The sequence below is a fragment of the Psammomys obesus genome, unplaced genomic scaffold (genome assembly GCF_907164565.1).
Source record: "Psammomys obesus unplaced genomic scaffold, mPsaObe1.curated_primary_1811, whole genome shotgun sequence".
Lineage (NCBI taxonomy): Eukaryota > Metazoa > Chordata > Mammalia > Rodentia > Muridae > Psammomys > Psammomys obesus.
This window is the reverse complement of record NW_026589137.1, coordinates 8,660,850-8,678,864: the sequence shown is the minus strand read 5'-3', so window position 1 is coordinate 8,678,864 and position 18,015 is coordinate 8,660,850. Positions and strand designations below refer to the sequence as shown.

At 40.0% G+C, this 18,015-nt stretch overlaps 1 protein-coding gene across 1 annotated transcript in view; it reads right to left on the bottom strand.

Moving 5' to 3' along the window:
- Trpc5 (transient receptor potential cation channel subfamily C member 5) overlaps positions 1–18,015 on the bottom strand; it is a 375,446-nt gene that overhangs the window by 135,429 nt on the left and 222,002 nt on the right. The window contains exon 2 of the mRNA XM_055604931.1: positions 6,424–6,822. Within this exon, the coding sequence (XP_055460906.1) occupies positions 6,424–6,801 (378 nt within the window). The 5' untranslated portion in view covers positions 6,802–6,822. The remainder of the gene's footprint in view (positions 1–6,423; positions 6,823–18,015) is intronic.

Here is an 18,015-nt window from a genome sequence, read left to right as displayed (position 1 = left end):
TCTGAAAACGAATCAGTCTTCCTATTACTTTTACATTCCTTATTGCCTTCTACCCTATGAAATAATAAATTTATTTTGTTTTAAGCCATTCAACTTATGGTAATTTGTAATGGCAACCATAGAAAATAAATACAGAGAGGCATGCAGACCTCTTACCAAGACACTGGTAGAGATGAGATTACTAAGGTGTGGGTTTCAGGCCTGAACCTCAAGATGCTGATCCTAAAGGCATATACTGAGGCTCAGGAACCTCTCTTCTGACAAGTTTCCCATATGTACAACAAATGACTCAGAGTTGGTTTTGCACATTCACTGAAATGCCAGCCTCATCTCTGAATTGTAGCTGAATCAGCCTTCTCTGCTGACAAGGTTCCTTTAAGGGTCCCTAAAGCCGGTGGACTGAAGGTAGTAAGCAGAATAAGAAAGAAGCAGGCTGTCATCAGGTATTTTGTTGACCCCAAATTTTGAATTCTGTGACTAATTCTAAGAGTGATGATATAAGTTTCCATGGTGCCTTTCTCCCTGCCTGGCAGATCCTCAGCATCTACTAGAGCACAGGGAAAGACAAGAGAAATGGGACCATCAAACATGGACTCAGTATCCGTTCAACACCCAGGTGGGAAATTGTCCTGTGCTCTCTTATTCTTCTAAAGAGTGATGAGGCTAAACGTGATTGACTTTAAAACCCCCAAAGTCTTGTTTGAGAAAAACATCTTGTGATATTTTGGAAGATGTATTTCACTCCTTCATGTCCCTCAGCAAATATTTACATATTACCCATTATGCTGTGGGCACTGATTCCATACAGAGAGGATAAGCACAGAAAGAACTGGGAATTAGGCTTATGCCACATATCAGGAGAACTAGGTATTCCTATAAGTGAGGCTACCCACTAGTACAAGGTGGCATGATATTCATTTCAAATAAAGGGAAGAGCCAGTATGGTACATGAACCTCAAGGTTGGTAAATGAAAATACCTTTGGAAACTCCCCAGGTGTTCAGGGTGGAGAATTTGACACAGAACCAAACAGTTTGATGTGTTGGTAAGATGGACTGAGCAGGAAACTCAGCTTCTTTGCTTAATATCTTCAGTCTGTTTCTAGGGAGCTCATCTATTTTCTATTCATTTGACCCGCTTCATAATTCCTGTGGTAGGATCCTAAGATTTACAGGAAAACAGCATGGCATAGTATATGGCTTTTAAAATGTTTCCCACTTAACAATCCCCTTTCACCCAAGAAATTTTTACCCAACCCAGGTGTATAGGTATATAATACAGGTACACAAATATTAAACATTTGCTGATACTAAATCATGATTAAATTTACTCTGAAACAATTATTAGATCTACTTATTAAAGACAAAGTTTGCATACTAATGAGATGAATGTACTTGTTTATGTTTATACAAAGAATTAAATCTTGGCTGCAGGATGTAGGCCATTTTTCAGAGTTGAATGATTTTAACTTTTATAATATTCAGTTCTGAGAATGCTGCTATATATAACGATACACTATGAAACAACAGGCATATGTTTAGGCCTATTTAAAATTTTTTGGACATTCTGTGCTAATTCCAAGCTAAAATTCACTACCTGACTTTTTTTTCATAAACCAACTCAGTAAATAGCTTTTAAAACATTTTAAGACAATCTAATCCAAATATATACTCATTTAATATTTAACATGCTGAAGAATTATGACAAGAATATTGAGAGGCTATGTTTTCCATAGCTATACCATTATGTTTCTCTAATCACATCATGCTTGTTACTTAAAATAAAAACACTGCTCTTAATACCAGTCAATAGTCTCAAATCTGAGCTAGGAAGTACCATTGACATTGTATACAGTACTATTGCATGCAATGTAAAGGGCACATATTGTATGTGCTGCAATGAAGTTGCAACCAAGGCTGCAATGAAGCTGTATGATAGACACATGACAAATGAGCACTGCTTCAAACACCTGAGATTCTTTGCACTTTTTGAGTTTAAATTAATTTTTGATTGTTGTGCAGGTGAAAATCTTTTACTGTTGCTAATTTTTAAAGCAACAAATCAAGTAATCCAATTAAAAAATGGGGAACAGGGCTAAACAGAGAATTCTCGATAGAGGAATATCAAATGGCAGAGAAACACTTAAAGAAATGTTCAACGTCATTAGCCATCAAGGAAACGCAAATCAAAACAACCCTGAGATTTCACCTTACACCCATCAGAAGGGCCAAGATAAAAAATCAAGTGACAACAGATGCTGGAGAGGTTGTGGCGAAAGAGGAACACTCCTCCATTGCTGGTGGGAATGTAAACTTGTACAACCACTTTGGAAATCAATCTGGAGCTTTGTCAGACAACTAGGAATAGCACTTCCTCAAGATCCAGCTATTCCACTCCAAAAGAGGCTCAAGTACACAATAATGACATTTGCTCAACCATGTTTGTAGCACCTTTACTTGTAATAGTCAGAAGCTGGAAACAACCCAGATGCCCCTCAACTGAAGAATGGATACAGAAATTGTGGTACAGCTACAGAATGGAATATTACTCAGCAATGAAAAACAAGGACATCATGAAATTTGCAGGTAAATGGTGGGAACTGGAAAGGATCATCCTGAGTGAGCTATCCCAGAAGCAGAAAGACACACATGGTATATATTCACTCATATATACATATAATATAGGATAGACCTACTAAAATCTGTACATCTAAAGAAACTCATCTAGAGGGAGGACTCGGGCCAAAATTCTCAATCTCCATCCTGAAAGGCAAAGAGGATGGACATCAAAAGAAGAAAACAGGAAACAAGTTAGAGGCCTCCCACAGAGGGCCTCTGAAGGGCTCTGCCTTGCAGACTATCAAAGCAGATGTTGAGACTTATGGCCAACTGTTGGGTAGAGTGCAAGGAATCTTATGAAAGAAGTGGGAAATAGTAAGATCTGGAGATGACAGGAGGTCTACAAGGAGAGCAACAGAACCAAAAAATTTGAACACAGGGGTCTTTCCTGAGACTCATACTCCAACCAAGTACCATGCATGGAGATAATCTAGAACCCCTGCATACATGTAGCCCACGGCAGTCAGTGTCCAAGTGGGTTCCATAGTAATGGGAAAGACTGTCTCTGACATAAACTGATTGGCCTGCTCTTTGATCACCTCCCCTGAAGGGGGAACAGCCTTATCAAGCCACAGAGGAAGACAATGCAGCCATTCCTGATGAGACCTAACAGACTACGATCAGAAGGAAGAAAAAGAAACCCTCTCCTACCAGTGGACTTGGGGAAGGGCATGCCTGGAGAAGGGGAAGGAAGGTAGGGGTTGGGAGGGGAGGAGTGAGGGAACTAGAGGGGGGATACAAAGTCAATAAATAGTAATTAAAAATAAAAATTAAAAAATTAATTAATTAAAAAAATTAACAGTGTTGGAGTGTAGATCACTGTTATTTGCCTAACCTGCATGAGGCCCTGAGGTCCAGCCTTGGCACCCTCAATAAAAGATAAAAATAGTTTTGCTTCTCCCAATGATCTTTTGAAATGTGTTCACCAGGCCCCATGCTTTTAGTCTTTATAAAGAGAGGCTGGGGACTTAGCTCATTTGGTACAGCACTTACCTAGCAAGAATGGGGAGATAAGAAGACCTGGAGGAGACAGGAGCTCCACAATGAGAGCAACAGAACCAAAATATCTGGGCACAGGGATCTTTTCTGAGACTGATACTCCAACCAAGGACCATTCATAGAGGTAACCTAGAACCCCTGCACAGATGTAACTCACGGCAGTTCAGTGTCCAAGGGGGTTTCCTGGTAATGGGAACAGGGACTGTCTCTGACATGAACTCAGTGGCCCGCTCTTTGTTCACCTCCCCCTGATGGGGGAGCAGCCTTACCAGGCCACAGAGGAAAATAATGCAGACAGTTCTGATAAGACCTGATAAATTAGGGTCAGATGGAAGGGGAGGAGGACCTCCCCTATCAGTGAACTGGGGGAAGGGCACAGGAGGAGATGAGGGATAGAGGGTGGTTTTGGGAGGGAATGAGGGAGGGGGCTACAGCTGGGATACAATGTGAATAAACTTTATAAAAAATATAAATTTTTTTTAAAGTGAAAAAAAGTAAGTCCTAAGTTAGATTTCCAACTTTATGAAAACTGGTGCATTCTTGGCTGCCTCATGACTGAGGCCAACCTGGGCTACAAGAGACCTAGTCTAAATAAATAAATAAATAGCTCTAAAAATTCTATGAAGAGTAGCTGGCAACTTAACCTATTAAAAAGGAAGTACAAAATCTATCTATTATCCTATTGCTCCTTCCAGTCTCAGCCTCAGGCAGTCAGTAATGGGTTGAAAGGCCCTAAGGAGGTTTTCCAGAACTGGGAAAAAAATGATTAATTTTAATTTTTAATTATGTGTGTTTACGTGTCTATGTGTCTATGTTATGTGCATATGAATACAGGCAGGTACCTGTGGAGAAAAAAAAAAAGAGATGGACTATTGTGAAACTGAGTTACAGGTGGTTACAATCCTTCCAACTTAGGTGCGGGAAATTAAACTCAGGCTCACTGCAAGAGAGATATGTGTTTCTAATGAGCTGTGTCTCCAGCTTTTGTTGCCAACATTTTTAAACTGCCTCATTCAGTTGTGTGATCAAGGCCTAGGGATTAAAGTGGAGTGTAGGAGCTTGCATTCCAGCTCTGATATTTAATGTGATTCCAAACAATTGACTTAATAATCCTGTTTCTCACTGGCAAGTAGGAAATGTAATAATAATAGTAACAATAATGTCTAGCTTGTAGAGTTGTTTGGAGGATTAAATGAAGTATGTCATATTAAGATGCTTAACTAAGTGCTGGTTGCATATTACTATTTCGTTAAATAAATATTCATCAACTATGAAAGTCCAGATACTTTCCTGTGGTTGTGCGATAGAGCAAGGAACAAGAGAGATGAGATCCTTACTTCCTTTGGTGGTATACTAAATGCTGATGAGGAAGAGGGTTTAGGCCTTTTACTTAATGATTTGTTAATCTGTTAGTTCCAGTTATTATCCTGTTTTCTACTTTGTCAATTCCAATACATTGTGAATTGTCAGTTTATCTTTTTTTTTTTTTCCTAAATGAGTCTGTACTAAGAAATATGGATTTCCTTTAAACCCAGATTTAGGTATATTTCAATACTTGAAGTTCACTGTTTTCATTGTTGCCAATTTGTCTCCTTCCATATTTGACCAGTTTCCACTCTAGTTACTTTACCATGTCTATAAGGAAAGCAAGACGCCCTCATCAAAGGTTTATCAGATAAGCCACCTCATCGCGGACCTTCAGCCTCCAAAAACCATGAGCAAAACAAGCCTCTTTGCTCTATAAAGTATATCACCTCAAGTTTTTTCTCATAATGGCAGAGGACAAAACAATATGAGAAGACATTGTAGTATGAAAGGCATGGACAGGAATAATAAGATTGTTATCGTAATTTAGAAAGGATAAGCCAGCCTGACTGCACAGAACGGTTTCAGAGGCACAAAAGGAATTGATGCCAGCAGACTAATGAGGAAATTTTCATGCTAGTGTAGCCCGGTGATTCTCAAACTTGAGCATGCATCAGAAGCTCCTTGAGGGCCTCTTAGGGCACAGCTTGTTGGGCAACATCCCAGAGCTTATGATTTAGTTAACTTGTAGTAGGGATCTAAGGCTTTGATTTTGTGTAAGTTCTCAGGAGATGCTTCTGCTGCCAGTCTTGGAGCCACACTTTGAGAACCTCTCATTTAGGAAAGTGATGACAGAAGGCAAGACTAGTGGAAACTGGGTTAGAGAGGAAAGAAAGAGAGGGGAAAAACACAGGGCTTAGGGATTGAACATGGGGTCAAGATTTGAGGGGGAAATCGAAGATGACTAAAAAGATAACAAATTTCAGTGGCATGATAATATGAGGCTTATAGGAACAAACTCCCAAGTACCGGTGAGTAGAATTTAGTCACATAACATGTACTACGAAAATATGTGAGGTTTCTATTTGTGTCTGCATGATGGCACTCAAGGCTAAAGTCTTTTTGTTTTGTCTGTGGAAGAAAAGCTTGTCAGGAGAAAACATGTGTCTGTGTTTGGTCTCTTTACTGCAATGTAATGTTGAGTGAAAAAAAGGGAATGTACACAATAACGGGGGTTGGAAAGAAATTGGAAAGAGTTTACATAGTCTTGACACGAAGAACATAACTTTGCCCTGTTAAGTATTGAATATGTATGAGTAACCAAGAAAAAAAAGATGGAGTAAAACAGCAGGGGCCACACAGGGCAGCTCTTGGGACAGTGCCTGAGACAACTGAGAACAATTTCAAAGATCGGGTTTCCCAGTTCCAGACGTCCAAACCTTTCCTTTAGTCTCTGATGCCCTGATTTCTGGCTATTTCCAGTTTACTGGGAATTCTCTTACCTGCTTCTCTCCACTGGGCTTCCTGTAGCTAAGCAGAAGCTCCACGGCGCCTACAACCTCCTTTCGGATGGCATAGAGTAACGCATCGCCCACGTACACGCTGTGGTTTAACAGGAGCTCCATGATCTCCAAGTTCTCGTTCTCAATGGCGATGAGCAGGGCACTCCTGCCCAAAGGATCCATGCAGTTGATGTTGACATTGTAATAGATCTCGGCCTCCTGTAGTGCCTGCTTCACTGTGGCATAGTCCCCCTTTTCCACAGCATTAAGGAAGGCCTTCTCTTCAGCAGAGAGTTCGGTCTCAGCCCTCACGATTTGGAGGGGGATGCGGTCTCTGTATGGTGAGTAATTGACCTTCTTGTAGTAGAGCTGGGCCATGGTTCATAGCAATTTAGAAACCTAAGTGGGAGGGAGAGACAGAGAGAGACAGAGACAGAGAGGAGAGATCAATGACAGTATTAGTTACCTGAAGTTTCAAATGGCCACCTATTAATTCCTTTCTAAGGAGAGGAGAACCTCCCCTATCAGTGGACTTGGGGAGTGGCATGCATGCAGAAAGGGGAGGGAGGGTGGGATGGGGGGGTTCAAAATCCCAAAGCATTTAAATGACATCCCTGTTTCCCTGTTGCCAAATAACAGAGTAGCAAAAAGCCAGGTTTTGGTCAGAAAGACTTGGGCTCAAACACTAGTTTAACACTTCCCAGCTCTGTGATCTTGGACAAGTTAGTCAAACCCATCTACCACATTTGTTTCTAAGGTTATGCAAATTAATAACATTAGCAGTTATCATCTAGAGAGTGCTTAACAAGTCTTGTGCTAGAGAATATCCCCTACCCTGAAAAGCTACTCTGAGTGAGCTTAAAAGTTAAAGGAGCAAGATCAAATCTCCCAAGGTATAGCACAAGTTAAACTGTCCTTTTACTTCTCTTGCTGAAAATATTCATCGTAATACTTCTTATTGGTGGTATTGAGTTCATGCTCACCTAGGGCCAATTTCATTTGCTCTCTGGATTTTTTGGGTCTTTTTGTAATCTAATTTTCAAGATTGCATTTGCCATTGTTCCAGATTCACATTTAAGACTGAAATACTATTTTAGCAGTGGAAAATACAGTTCAGTTAGTGCAATGATTGTTCAGCAAACACAAAACCCCATGTTTGATCTCATGCTCTGGATGTGGTAGTACACACCCCAAATCCTAGTACTCAGAGGGTAAAGGAAGGAGAAACAGAAGTTCAAGGTCATCCTTGACCATATAATGAGTTTAGGGTTGGCCTATGATTCATGAGAGCATGTATTTTAAAAAAGACAAAAGGGAAAAATAAAAGTAAGTATGGTTTAGTGTCAAGCACAGCCCTGCTCCTTGGAGAAGTATGGACTCCAGAAGGCTAAAGTAGCTTCAAAAGGCGAGGAGGGACTCATTCCCTAAACTAACACCTGGTTTCTTTCTGCCACTACTCCAAACTCTAAAGCTAACAGACTGGAGAATCAATTTGATTTAATTCTGAGAAATGAATAGTCTGTTTTGTTTGTGTGAGATCTAAGGTCACATCACACTTAATAGAACAGATTGTAAAGTGAAAACTAAATAGGTTTTTTACTGAGCTCCTGCAATGTGCTTAAATTTTCTCTGGAAGACCAAGAAAATAAAAGCACCTTTGCCTATAATCATACAGAATGAATCATGGGGTAGAGCTCTTAATTTGCAATTTACAGGTCAAATTCACTCACATGCCTCATTGACTCCTTGTACTGTCCCTGCAAGGTGGGAATGATGGTCCTCTTTAGGAGAGAAAATGAGATTTAGATCTTTTAGCTGATTGGCTGTCTTCTCTTGTTCCTGAGGTCTCCAAACCCCGCTGGAGTTAAGATGGCCTTATTTTGACACTTTTCATTAAGGAACCATTTCACTAGAAGGAAATGAAAGTGTGATAAAGAGCCCCTTGTCTCATCTCCTGAAAGTAAGAGAAGGTTTGGAACTTCTACACGCATTTACCTCACTCATTCAGATAATTACATCTCTTCTTTGGCAGGGTGAGAAGCATATATTAAGGAGCATTTGCAATTCATATCTTTGTGATCTTCAGGGAAGTTAGCATTTGAAGATGACTGTTGGCTGCCTTTTTCCCCAGTGATGAATATCTTTCTTTGTCTAGAAATCAGACCGTAGGGTGCTTGTTTGGCTCCCTAGAGAAGGTCTGATATGTTTTCCACTTCTGTATTGGTTAGGTTTTTATGAGTTTAACACAGACTGAGATACCTGGAGACAGAGAGCCCCTCAATGGAGGAAGAGCTGCCATAAGATTGGCTTGATTGCTGGTTGAGGTAAGAAGATACAGCTTATGTGGGCCATTCTGTCTCTAGCCTCTTAGGCCCAGTCTACATAAGAAAGGCAGTTCAAGGTGGGCAGTTGTGGCCTATGCCTTTAATCCCAGCACTCAAGAGCCACAGGCAGTCAGACCTCTGAGTTCAAGGCCAGCCTGGTCTACACAGTGCGTTTTAGGATAGCCAGGACTACAAAGAGAAACCCTGTCTCAAACCAAACCAAACCAAACCAAACCAAACCAAACCAAACCAAACCAAACCAAACCAAACCAAACCAAACAACAACAACATCAACAAAAAGTAGCCGAGAACGTTGTGGTGAGCAAGTCAATAAGCAGCTTCCTCCATGGCTCCTGCTCCTACACCTGCTTGAGTTCCTGCCCTGACTGATGGGCAGTGATCAGAAGTGTAAGACAAATAAATCTCTTCTTCTCCAAGTTCTTTATAGTCAGTGTTTATCACAACAACAGAAAGAAAACTAGAACAACTACTGTCAGAGAACTTAGTAGAGTCTAAAGGAAATTGACATGTAAAAGACCCACTTTCCTCTGAAAAGCATATGACCATGATAACACTAACTTTAGACCGCCTCTATGTTGTCAACAGGAAGTGGGAGGGTGTGATCCCTTGATGAGTGACTCAGGAGCTCTTGGGCTTCTGTTATAATAACTTAATTAATGGAAATGCACTGAGCACATCCAGTTCATCCAGCACTTCGATAACCCCTGTGGTGGTGGTTGGGGGAGATGGCAGAACAGGCCCTGTGTTCACCATTTTTTGCTTACACTACTGCCACATGTTGGACTTAGTAATCAGCATGATTCCATTCTTTCCCCACCACTTCAAGTCTGCCTCTGAGTTATCCTATGAAGCCCAGTATTGTTTCCATTCTGTTTATTTTTTTATGATTTCTTACTGCTGTGTGTGTGTGTGTGTGTGTGTGTGTGTAGAAGCCTGAGATTACTATTAGATGTCTTACTCTGTGGCTGCCCTATCTCTCTATCTATCTCCCTATCTCTCTCTCTCTCTATCTCTCTCTCTCTATCTATCTCTCTATCTCCCTATCTCTCTCTCTCTATCTATCTATCTATCTCCCTATCTCCCTATCTATCTATCTATCTATCTATCTATCTATCTATCTATCTATCTATCTCTCTATCTATCTCCCTATCTATCTATCTATCTATCTATCTATCTATCTATCTATCTATCTATCTATCTATCGCATGAGATTCTTTTTTATTTTTATTTTTTTATATTAATTACAAGTTATTTACTTTTTATCCCAACTGTAGCCTCCTCCCTCATTCCATCCCAACCCCACCCTTTCTCCCTCATCTACTCCTTACCCCTAAGTCCACTAATATGGGAGGTATTCCTCCCCTTACATCTGACCCTAGTTTATAAGGTCTCATCAGGACTGGCTGCAGTGTTCTCCTCTGTGACCTAGCAAGACTGCTCCTGCCTCAGGGGCTGGAGAAGGTCAAAGAGCCCACCATTGAGTTCATGTCAGAGACAGTCCCTATTCCCATTACTAGGGAACCTTCTTGGATGCTGGGCTGCCATGGGCTAAGTCTGAGCAAGAGTTCTAGATTATCTCCAGGCATGGTCCTTGGCTGGGGAATAAGTCTCAGAAAAGACCCCTGAGCCCAGACATATTTGGTCCTGTGGCACTTCTGTCCTCTCCAGGTCTTACTAATTCCCCCTTCTTTCATATGATTCCCTGCATTCTACCCAAGGTTTGGTTAGGAGTCTCAGCATCTGCTTTGATACACTGCTAGGTAGTCGTTCAGAGGCCCTCTATGGTAGGCTCCTGTTCTAGTTCTTGTTTTCTCCTACTTCCAATGTCCATCCCATTTGTCCTTCTAAGAGAGGATTAATCATCTTTACCCCAGGACCTCCTTGTTTAGCTTCTTTAGATGCACATATTTTAATATGCTTATCCTATCTTATAGGTCTAATATCCACTTATAAGTGAGTATATGCCATGTGTGTCTTTCTGCTTCTGGAATACCTCACTCAGGATGATTTTTCTAGATCCTACCATTTGCCTGCAAATGTCATGATTTCCTTGTTTTTCATTGCTGAGTAGTATTCCATTGTGTACATGTACCACAATTTCTGTATCCATTTCTCAGCTGAGGGATATCTGGGTTGTTTCCAGCTTCTGGCTATTATGAATAAAGCTGCTACAAACATGGTTGAGCAAATGTCTTTTTTGTGTACTTGAGAATATTTTGGATATATGCCTAGGAGTGGTATAGTTGGTTCTTTTTATTATTATTATTAGTTACATTTTATTAACTCTGTATCCCGCTCCCTCATTCCTTCCCAATCCCACCCTCCCTTCCTCATCTCCTCCCTGCCCCTTTCCAAGGGGAACAGGAACTATTTCATTTTTTTTATTTATTTTTTTTTTTACTTTTTATTTTTTTATTAGTTACATTTTATTAACTCTGTATCTCAGGTGTATCCCGCTCCCTCATTCCCTCCCAAACTCTCCCTCCCTCCCTTGGGACTATTTCTGACATGAACTCAATGGCAGGCTCTTTGACCTCCCCACCCCCCAAGGGAAGAGCTGTCCTGCTAGGCCACAGAGGAGGACTGTGCATCCAGTCCTGAAGATACCTGATAAAACAGGGTCAGATGAAAGGGGAGGAGGTCCTCCCCAATCAGCACTCACACAGGTCTAGAACACTGCACAGAATATTTATTTATTTATGGGCATTTAAGGAGCAAAACCAATTGAGTGTTAGCAGAGTTAAGCACTGGAGGCCTCAGAAATGGTTTCATGCAGCAACTCTAGTGCTGATCATCAGAAGATGAGTTAAACATACAAATGTGAGGAGGAATGTAATTGGCAAGACTGATCATGGCTTGGCTGAGTGATTATTGGTGGGCAGGACAGGGAAGGCTATTTTTTTCAAGCTACTAAAAGATATAAGAGTTAGAGGTGTAGTTTATAACCTCAGTTTTCCCAGCTGAGTAATGTCCTTAAACATTTTTTTTTCACTTGCCTCAGAGGCCACAATAGAAGAAAAGGATGCTGGGCAGTCTTTTTTTTTTTTTTTCTTTCAAGACAAGGTTTCTCCGTGTCCTGGACTTACTTTTAGACCAGGCTGGCCTTTAATTCACAGACATCCAGTTGTCTCTGCTTCCCAGGTACTGGGATTACAGGCTTACACTACCATGACTGGATTGGGTAGTCTTTTCTTACTGTGTTGGGCTAAGCATTGTATGGGAGATCTATGACTATCTTACCAAGGTATCACCATGGAGGAAACAGAAGATATATGTAACCCAGGCAAAAGTGAAAACAAAGGAAGCAGATGCATTTAGTTTCCTATTATGTGCCAGACATTATGCCATGAGCTGGAGCAATAAAGATATAAAAATAATTATTGTAGTTCTGAATAGTTAATGTTTTCTGGGCACTTTGCCAGGTACTGGAGCTGCACTTTGACTACAACTATTCCTAATAATAATGGATACAATGAGCAGTGTCATTCATTCCATGTGTCAGTATGTGCCAGATGGTAGCTACATGGGTTAAAATCATAAAGGGAGGTGACCCTAAAGTCATGATAAGATGATGCTTGAAGCAAGCGTAATTGGATGATCCATAGCCAAACTGTAATCTAACCTTACATTTTGTCTCTTACATTTGAATCAATCTGCTGTGTTTTATTTGCCATAAGCTGTTAGGAGAGTCCTCATGGAATCCATATGTTGAAAGACCTAGTTCCAGAGTTTTGCTTGAGATCATTATATTCACAGAACCATTTTCATTAAGCCATTGCATCTCCAAAACAGCCAGTGGAAGCAATAATGAAACATATGGCTGAAATCTAGTAATAGTTATACATGAAGTCCACCATTAGAAATGTTATTATCTTGTAAATAAAAGAAAAGATTTGACTAGAACGACAGGGAAGATGTGATAAAAGGAAAAAGGAGAGGCCTTGTGTCCAACCTTGGGAACCTCTTTTAAGTAGCCATGCTTAGCTCTTTGCTGAGAGTAAAACAAAATTCTCTTTCTTTTGTTACCTTTTGGCATACAGGACTGTGTAGATATTTAATGACTTGTTATATTCTTTGAGCTTGTCTAGACTAGATCCTACCAATGGAGCCAGTTGACCCTCACAGCTTTTACCTCAGTTAGGGTGGAGACCTGATCTCTTTTTCTTATGCTTGCTTTTAGTCTTGCTTCACCATTGCTCAGAGAGTAAGGAACTGATGGTGGGAATGTTTGTGATCTCTTGAGGAACTGTTATCAGAACGATTCCTTCCTGGGCCTGGAGAGATGGTTTAGTGTTTAAGAGCACTGTCTGCTTTACCAGAGGTCCTGAGTTCAATTCCCAGCAACCACATGGTGGCTCACAACCATCTATACTGAGATCTGATGCCCTCTTCTGGTGTGCAGGAGTACAGGCAGAGGAGCACTCATATACGTAAACAAATAAATAAAACAAGAAAGATTCCTTCCAATTGCTCTTTATATTTTGATTTGCTAGATTGCACTTCATTAACTTAAGACAAATACTGATGTCTGTTCTTAAGTAAAGAAAACAAAACCAGCCTGTATTTCATACTGTTCTGCCAGGAAACCCCATTACCAGGGAAGTCCCCCAAGCATGAAAGATTATGAATTTTCTAACAAGCTGTCTTAGAGGGCTTATCATGTTCTGTCTTTTCTTTGATTCTGTCCAGGGGAGTTTGTCTAATGGCACCTGTGACATTTGTGGGATTAAATCATATGATTTAAGGAGCTAAATAGATGGACTGGGCAGAAGGCCAGAGTACAAAGTCTACTTGCCAAATCCCAGCCCATCTCACTGACTCTTTCTGTGAGGAAGACAGTCTGATTTTCCACCCAACTAAAAAATTAGCATCATCAGAGGAATCTGGTATTTACACATTGCTTAGACTGTGTGTCAGATAAATTGGGGCTTTACTATTGGAACTCTGTGACCTCTCACCATTATCCATGTTAAGTGTCCAATAATACATGCCTTCATTGACATTCTGATGCAAAGAAATTTAATCTGATAATTTTTTGCTATCTAAAATATGAATATCTGACAATTAATAAATCTTGGTATATGCTAAACACTCTATCTACAGTACAAATGCCATGCAACAAAGCCCTTTTGTGAACTAGTCAGAAGAAGAAGGTTGTGGGGTGTTGATTTTGGCTTCTTTCCAACTACCATTTTGCACAATTCCTACTTTTATTTGATTTATTTATTCTTGAATTTTTGAGACAGGATCTTACTCTGCAGCCCTAGTTGGCCTTTAAATCATTGTTCTGCCTTACACTCTTGAATACCAGATTCAGAACTAACTTCTTAAACACTAAAGTAGTAACAATAGTTTCTATCTGTCGAGTGCATATGATTACTCTTCTGCAAAATATTCTACAGGTCATCCAAAATATGTTCCAGACAAATGAAAAGGTTCCTGTGACAATGTCCTTGTTGATGACTATGTGGTTAATGAGCACCAGTACTGATAGGAAAGAAATCTCTCTTTTTATTACCTGTATGGTGAGTTCTGGTTCTGAGCTGAAATCACATGCCTACAAATTTCAGTCCCAAGCGGTTGCTCCCTCTGAAACAATGATCCAAAAAGTCATTTTTTCCTTCCACAGATGATCTAGAAATATTTGATGTTTATAATTATGTTTTTCTCTGTCTAATTGTTTTCTTCTTTGAAATCAATATTCTTAATGTTTCTTAATGTCATTGTAATAACCAATATTTTATTTTTATTTGAGGCCCACTCCATGGGATGGAACACATGCCTGTGACCCTGCTAGAGTGGATAAAAACATGAGACTATATAGGTCCTAGGTCCTAGTGAAAAATTTAATATTATTATTCTGCTAAAGGAACATAGCACTATATGACTCCCAGTGACATATTTATACTGATATATCAGAACATCTCTGCTTCCTCATTGGAGAAATTTCTTTTTTTAAGGTTTTTCATAATCTTTTTTTTATTTTTATTAATTACAGTTTATTCACTTTGTATTCTTCCTGTACTTCCTTTCCTACCCCCCTCCCTCTTCCCTACCCGTATCCCTCTCCCAGTCCACTAAAAAGGGAGGTCCTCCTCCCCTTCCCTCTGATCCAGTGTCTATCAGGTTTCATCAGGAGTGGCTTCATTGTCTTCTTCTGTGGCCTGGTAAGGCTGCTCCCCCCTGGGGGGGGGGAAGATGATCAAACAGCAGGCCAATCAGTTATTGTCAGAGACAGCCCCTGTCCCCATTACTATGCTAAGATACTCAATCCCCATTCAGAAAGGCAAAGAGGATGGACATTGGAGGAGGGAGAAAACAGGGAACAGGACAGGAGCCTACCACAGAGGGCCTCTGAAAAGGTCTACCCTGCAGGATATCCAGGCAGATGTTGAGACTAAAAGCCAAATTTTGGGCGGAGTACAGGGAATCTTATGAAAGAAATGGGAGATAATAAGACCTGGAGAGGACAGGAAGTCAACAAGGACAGCAAGAGATCCTAAAAGTCCCGGCACAGGGGTCTTTTTTGAAACTGATACTCGAACTAAGGACCACTCATGGAGATGGCATGGAACTCCTGCATAGAGGTAGCCTATGGCAGTTTAGTATCCAAGTGGAGAAACTTCTTATATTGGCTGCATATTGTTTGTTTACTAGTTAAGCACTTAGATCTTTCAGTCCAAATATAAGTACCATATGAACACTAACTTTATACATCCTGTTTACTAGTAGGTTCTCAGTAAATTACACATGGAAATACTACATGATGTAGTGGTAGAGATAGAGATGGGGAAATGCTTTGTTGGCAGAACTTTGCTTTTGTTTGTATGTAGACCACCCAAAACCCATGTCCTTCTGCAAGAAGCAACTCCCTCACCATATGCAGAATCTTAATTACTATAAAGCTAAACCGATATTGGTATTTTTGTTTATTTGGAAAGAGTTGACACTATATTTAGAAAATTGATGTATTCTGGCCAATGAGATGTGCTGGAGGACTTAGTCTTATTTTTCTTTCTTTCCCAGTGTTGTCATTTGCATATGATCTCAAAGACTGCAGCAGCCATTACGTGAAGAAAGCCAGACTCTAAGCAATGCAGCATACATGGTAAGGATTGCCATAAATTACAGCCTTTCTGCTGTCTTTGGGTCATTGAACTAGACCCCATGAGTTTTGCTCAATTTCTGTACTTTTGCATGTTCAAGATAATAGCTTCCTTTTGCTAATTTACTTTTATCCAATTTTGTAAAAAAAAAAAAAAAACAAAAAAACCCCAAAAAAACCCACCTCAAATGATAGCATTTTCTCAGAATTAAACCTCTGAGAGAGAAAATTTGAACAATAGTTATATTAAAATAGTCTCCAATATGTATTAAAAGTCACTCAGTTCAAATGACTTTGTAGCTGTGTATACAACTTAAAAATACACCCAATTTTCTTAATATTAAGAATATATTTTCAAAAAAATATTTTAGATCACAAAAAGAATGGGTACTCTCTAATTCTGTGGAGCTAGAATATCTTAATATCCAAACTTAATAAAAATGCCAATGAAAACTGTATACCAATTTTAATCATGACATGGACCTCCAAAAATTCTGAATAAAATATTAGCATTAAGCACTCATTTACTTAAAGAATTTATGCAAAATTATACAGCAAAATAATTCCACACAAATTTTATTACTCCAAGTTAATAATAAATCCAATAATTTGTGAAATAGTAAACTCATAGCCATCAAAATCCAAGAACAACATAAAGATGGCACTATAAGTACTGGTATGCAACTCTTAAATTTTGAGTAATATATTGAGAAGCACATGAAATCAGTATAAATATTTGGACAGAAGCAAAAAATATATTTATGTACACAAAATATGCATATATAAAATATCCAAGAAACTTAAAACGTGTTATAAATACAGAAAATTTTGGTGAGACAACAAAATACAAGAAAATTATCACCATTATTTAGAAATTTACATTAATAACATCCAGTTCATCATAGGGATATTATATAAAAATTCTTAGGAATAAGTTTAAGAAAAAAGGAATACTACTCATGTAACAAAATAATTGGAGAATATAAAATAAGGCCTAAGGGGACAGGAAAATGTTTTACTGAATGGACAGATTTTATCTACAAAATACAGTTTCCAATATGTGGACTTAACACTTTATTTATTTATTTTAATTGATTATTTGTGAGTTTCACATAATGTACTCCAGTCCTCCTCATTTTCCCATCCCCTTATATCTGCCATTTGTTCATGCAACCTTCCCCCCCCAAGTAAAACATACACACACACACACACACACACACACACACACACACACACACAAACAAAACCAAAGCATAGGAAAAAAGTCACACTGTGGAAACTGTGGTATGTCACAGTGTGTTTATGCTTCTGGCCACACTTTCACTTGCAAATGTTCATTACAACGATCCATTGGTCTAGTTGGAGGTCTCTGGCTTTTGTGACACCATCAATATGAAATCCTAACCAAGATTCCTCCTGGTTAGTTTTGTTGCCCTGTGGTGTCATGGAGATCCTGCAGCTTTGGATCAGCAAGACTGGTCCTTTCCTATGTCTCAACCATTCACAGATGATAGACATTTTGGGATGAAGAAAGTCAGAACCTTGGATCTGAGCCTCAGTGGTAGCTGAGTTGATCAGCACACTGGCTCTCCTTTATCCGTGTCACCAGGGCAAGACAGGCAAGGGAACAGAAGTCATCTCCCTGAGCCCAGGCCATGTCATGGTAGAGGATTGACAGGGCCAGCTCTCCCTCCATCACATCTTTGGGCCCAGCTCACCTGTGCCTCTGCCACCAAGACCAGGTCTACTGTGCTGTCCAGGTGAGGTGCAGGGCCTGGTCTCCTGAGTACTGCAGCTGGTGAGTGGCAGGGATAGCTCTCCCAAGCTCATGATTCTGTGAGCAACTTTCAGTCAGCACCCCCACATTCATGATTTGGGGGCTGGCTCACTCACACCCTTGACACCAGCAACCTGTTCCACTGTGCTGCCTGGGGAAGCTCTTCTGAGTGCTACTACCAATAAGAAGTGGTGCCTGCTCTCCCAAATGCCACAGCCAATGAAGGGTGGTGCCAGTTCTGCACAGCTTCTGGACATCAATGTGGTCATGGGTGGCATTCTGATCAGGTATGTCCCCATATTCTCTAATGATAATATGATACACAGACTACATAGCCCCCAACAGCAGCTCAGGGTGGGACCTTA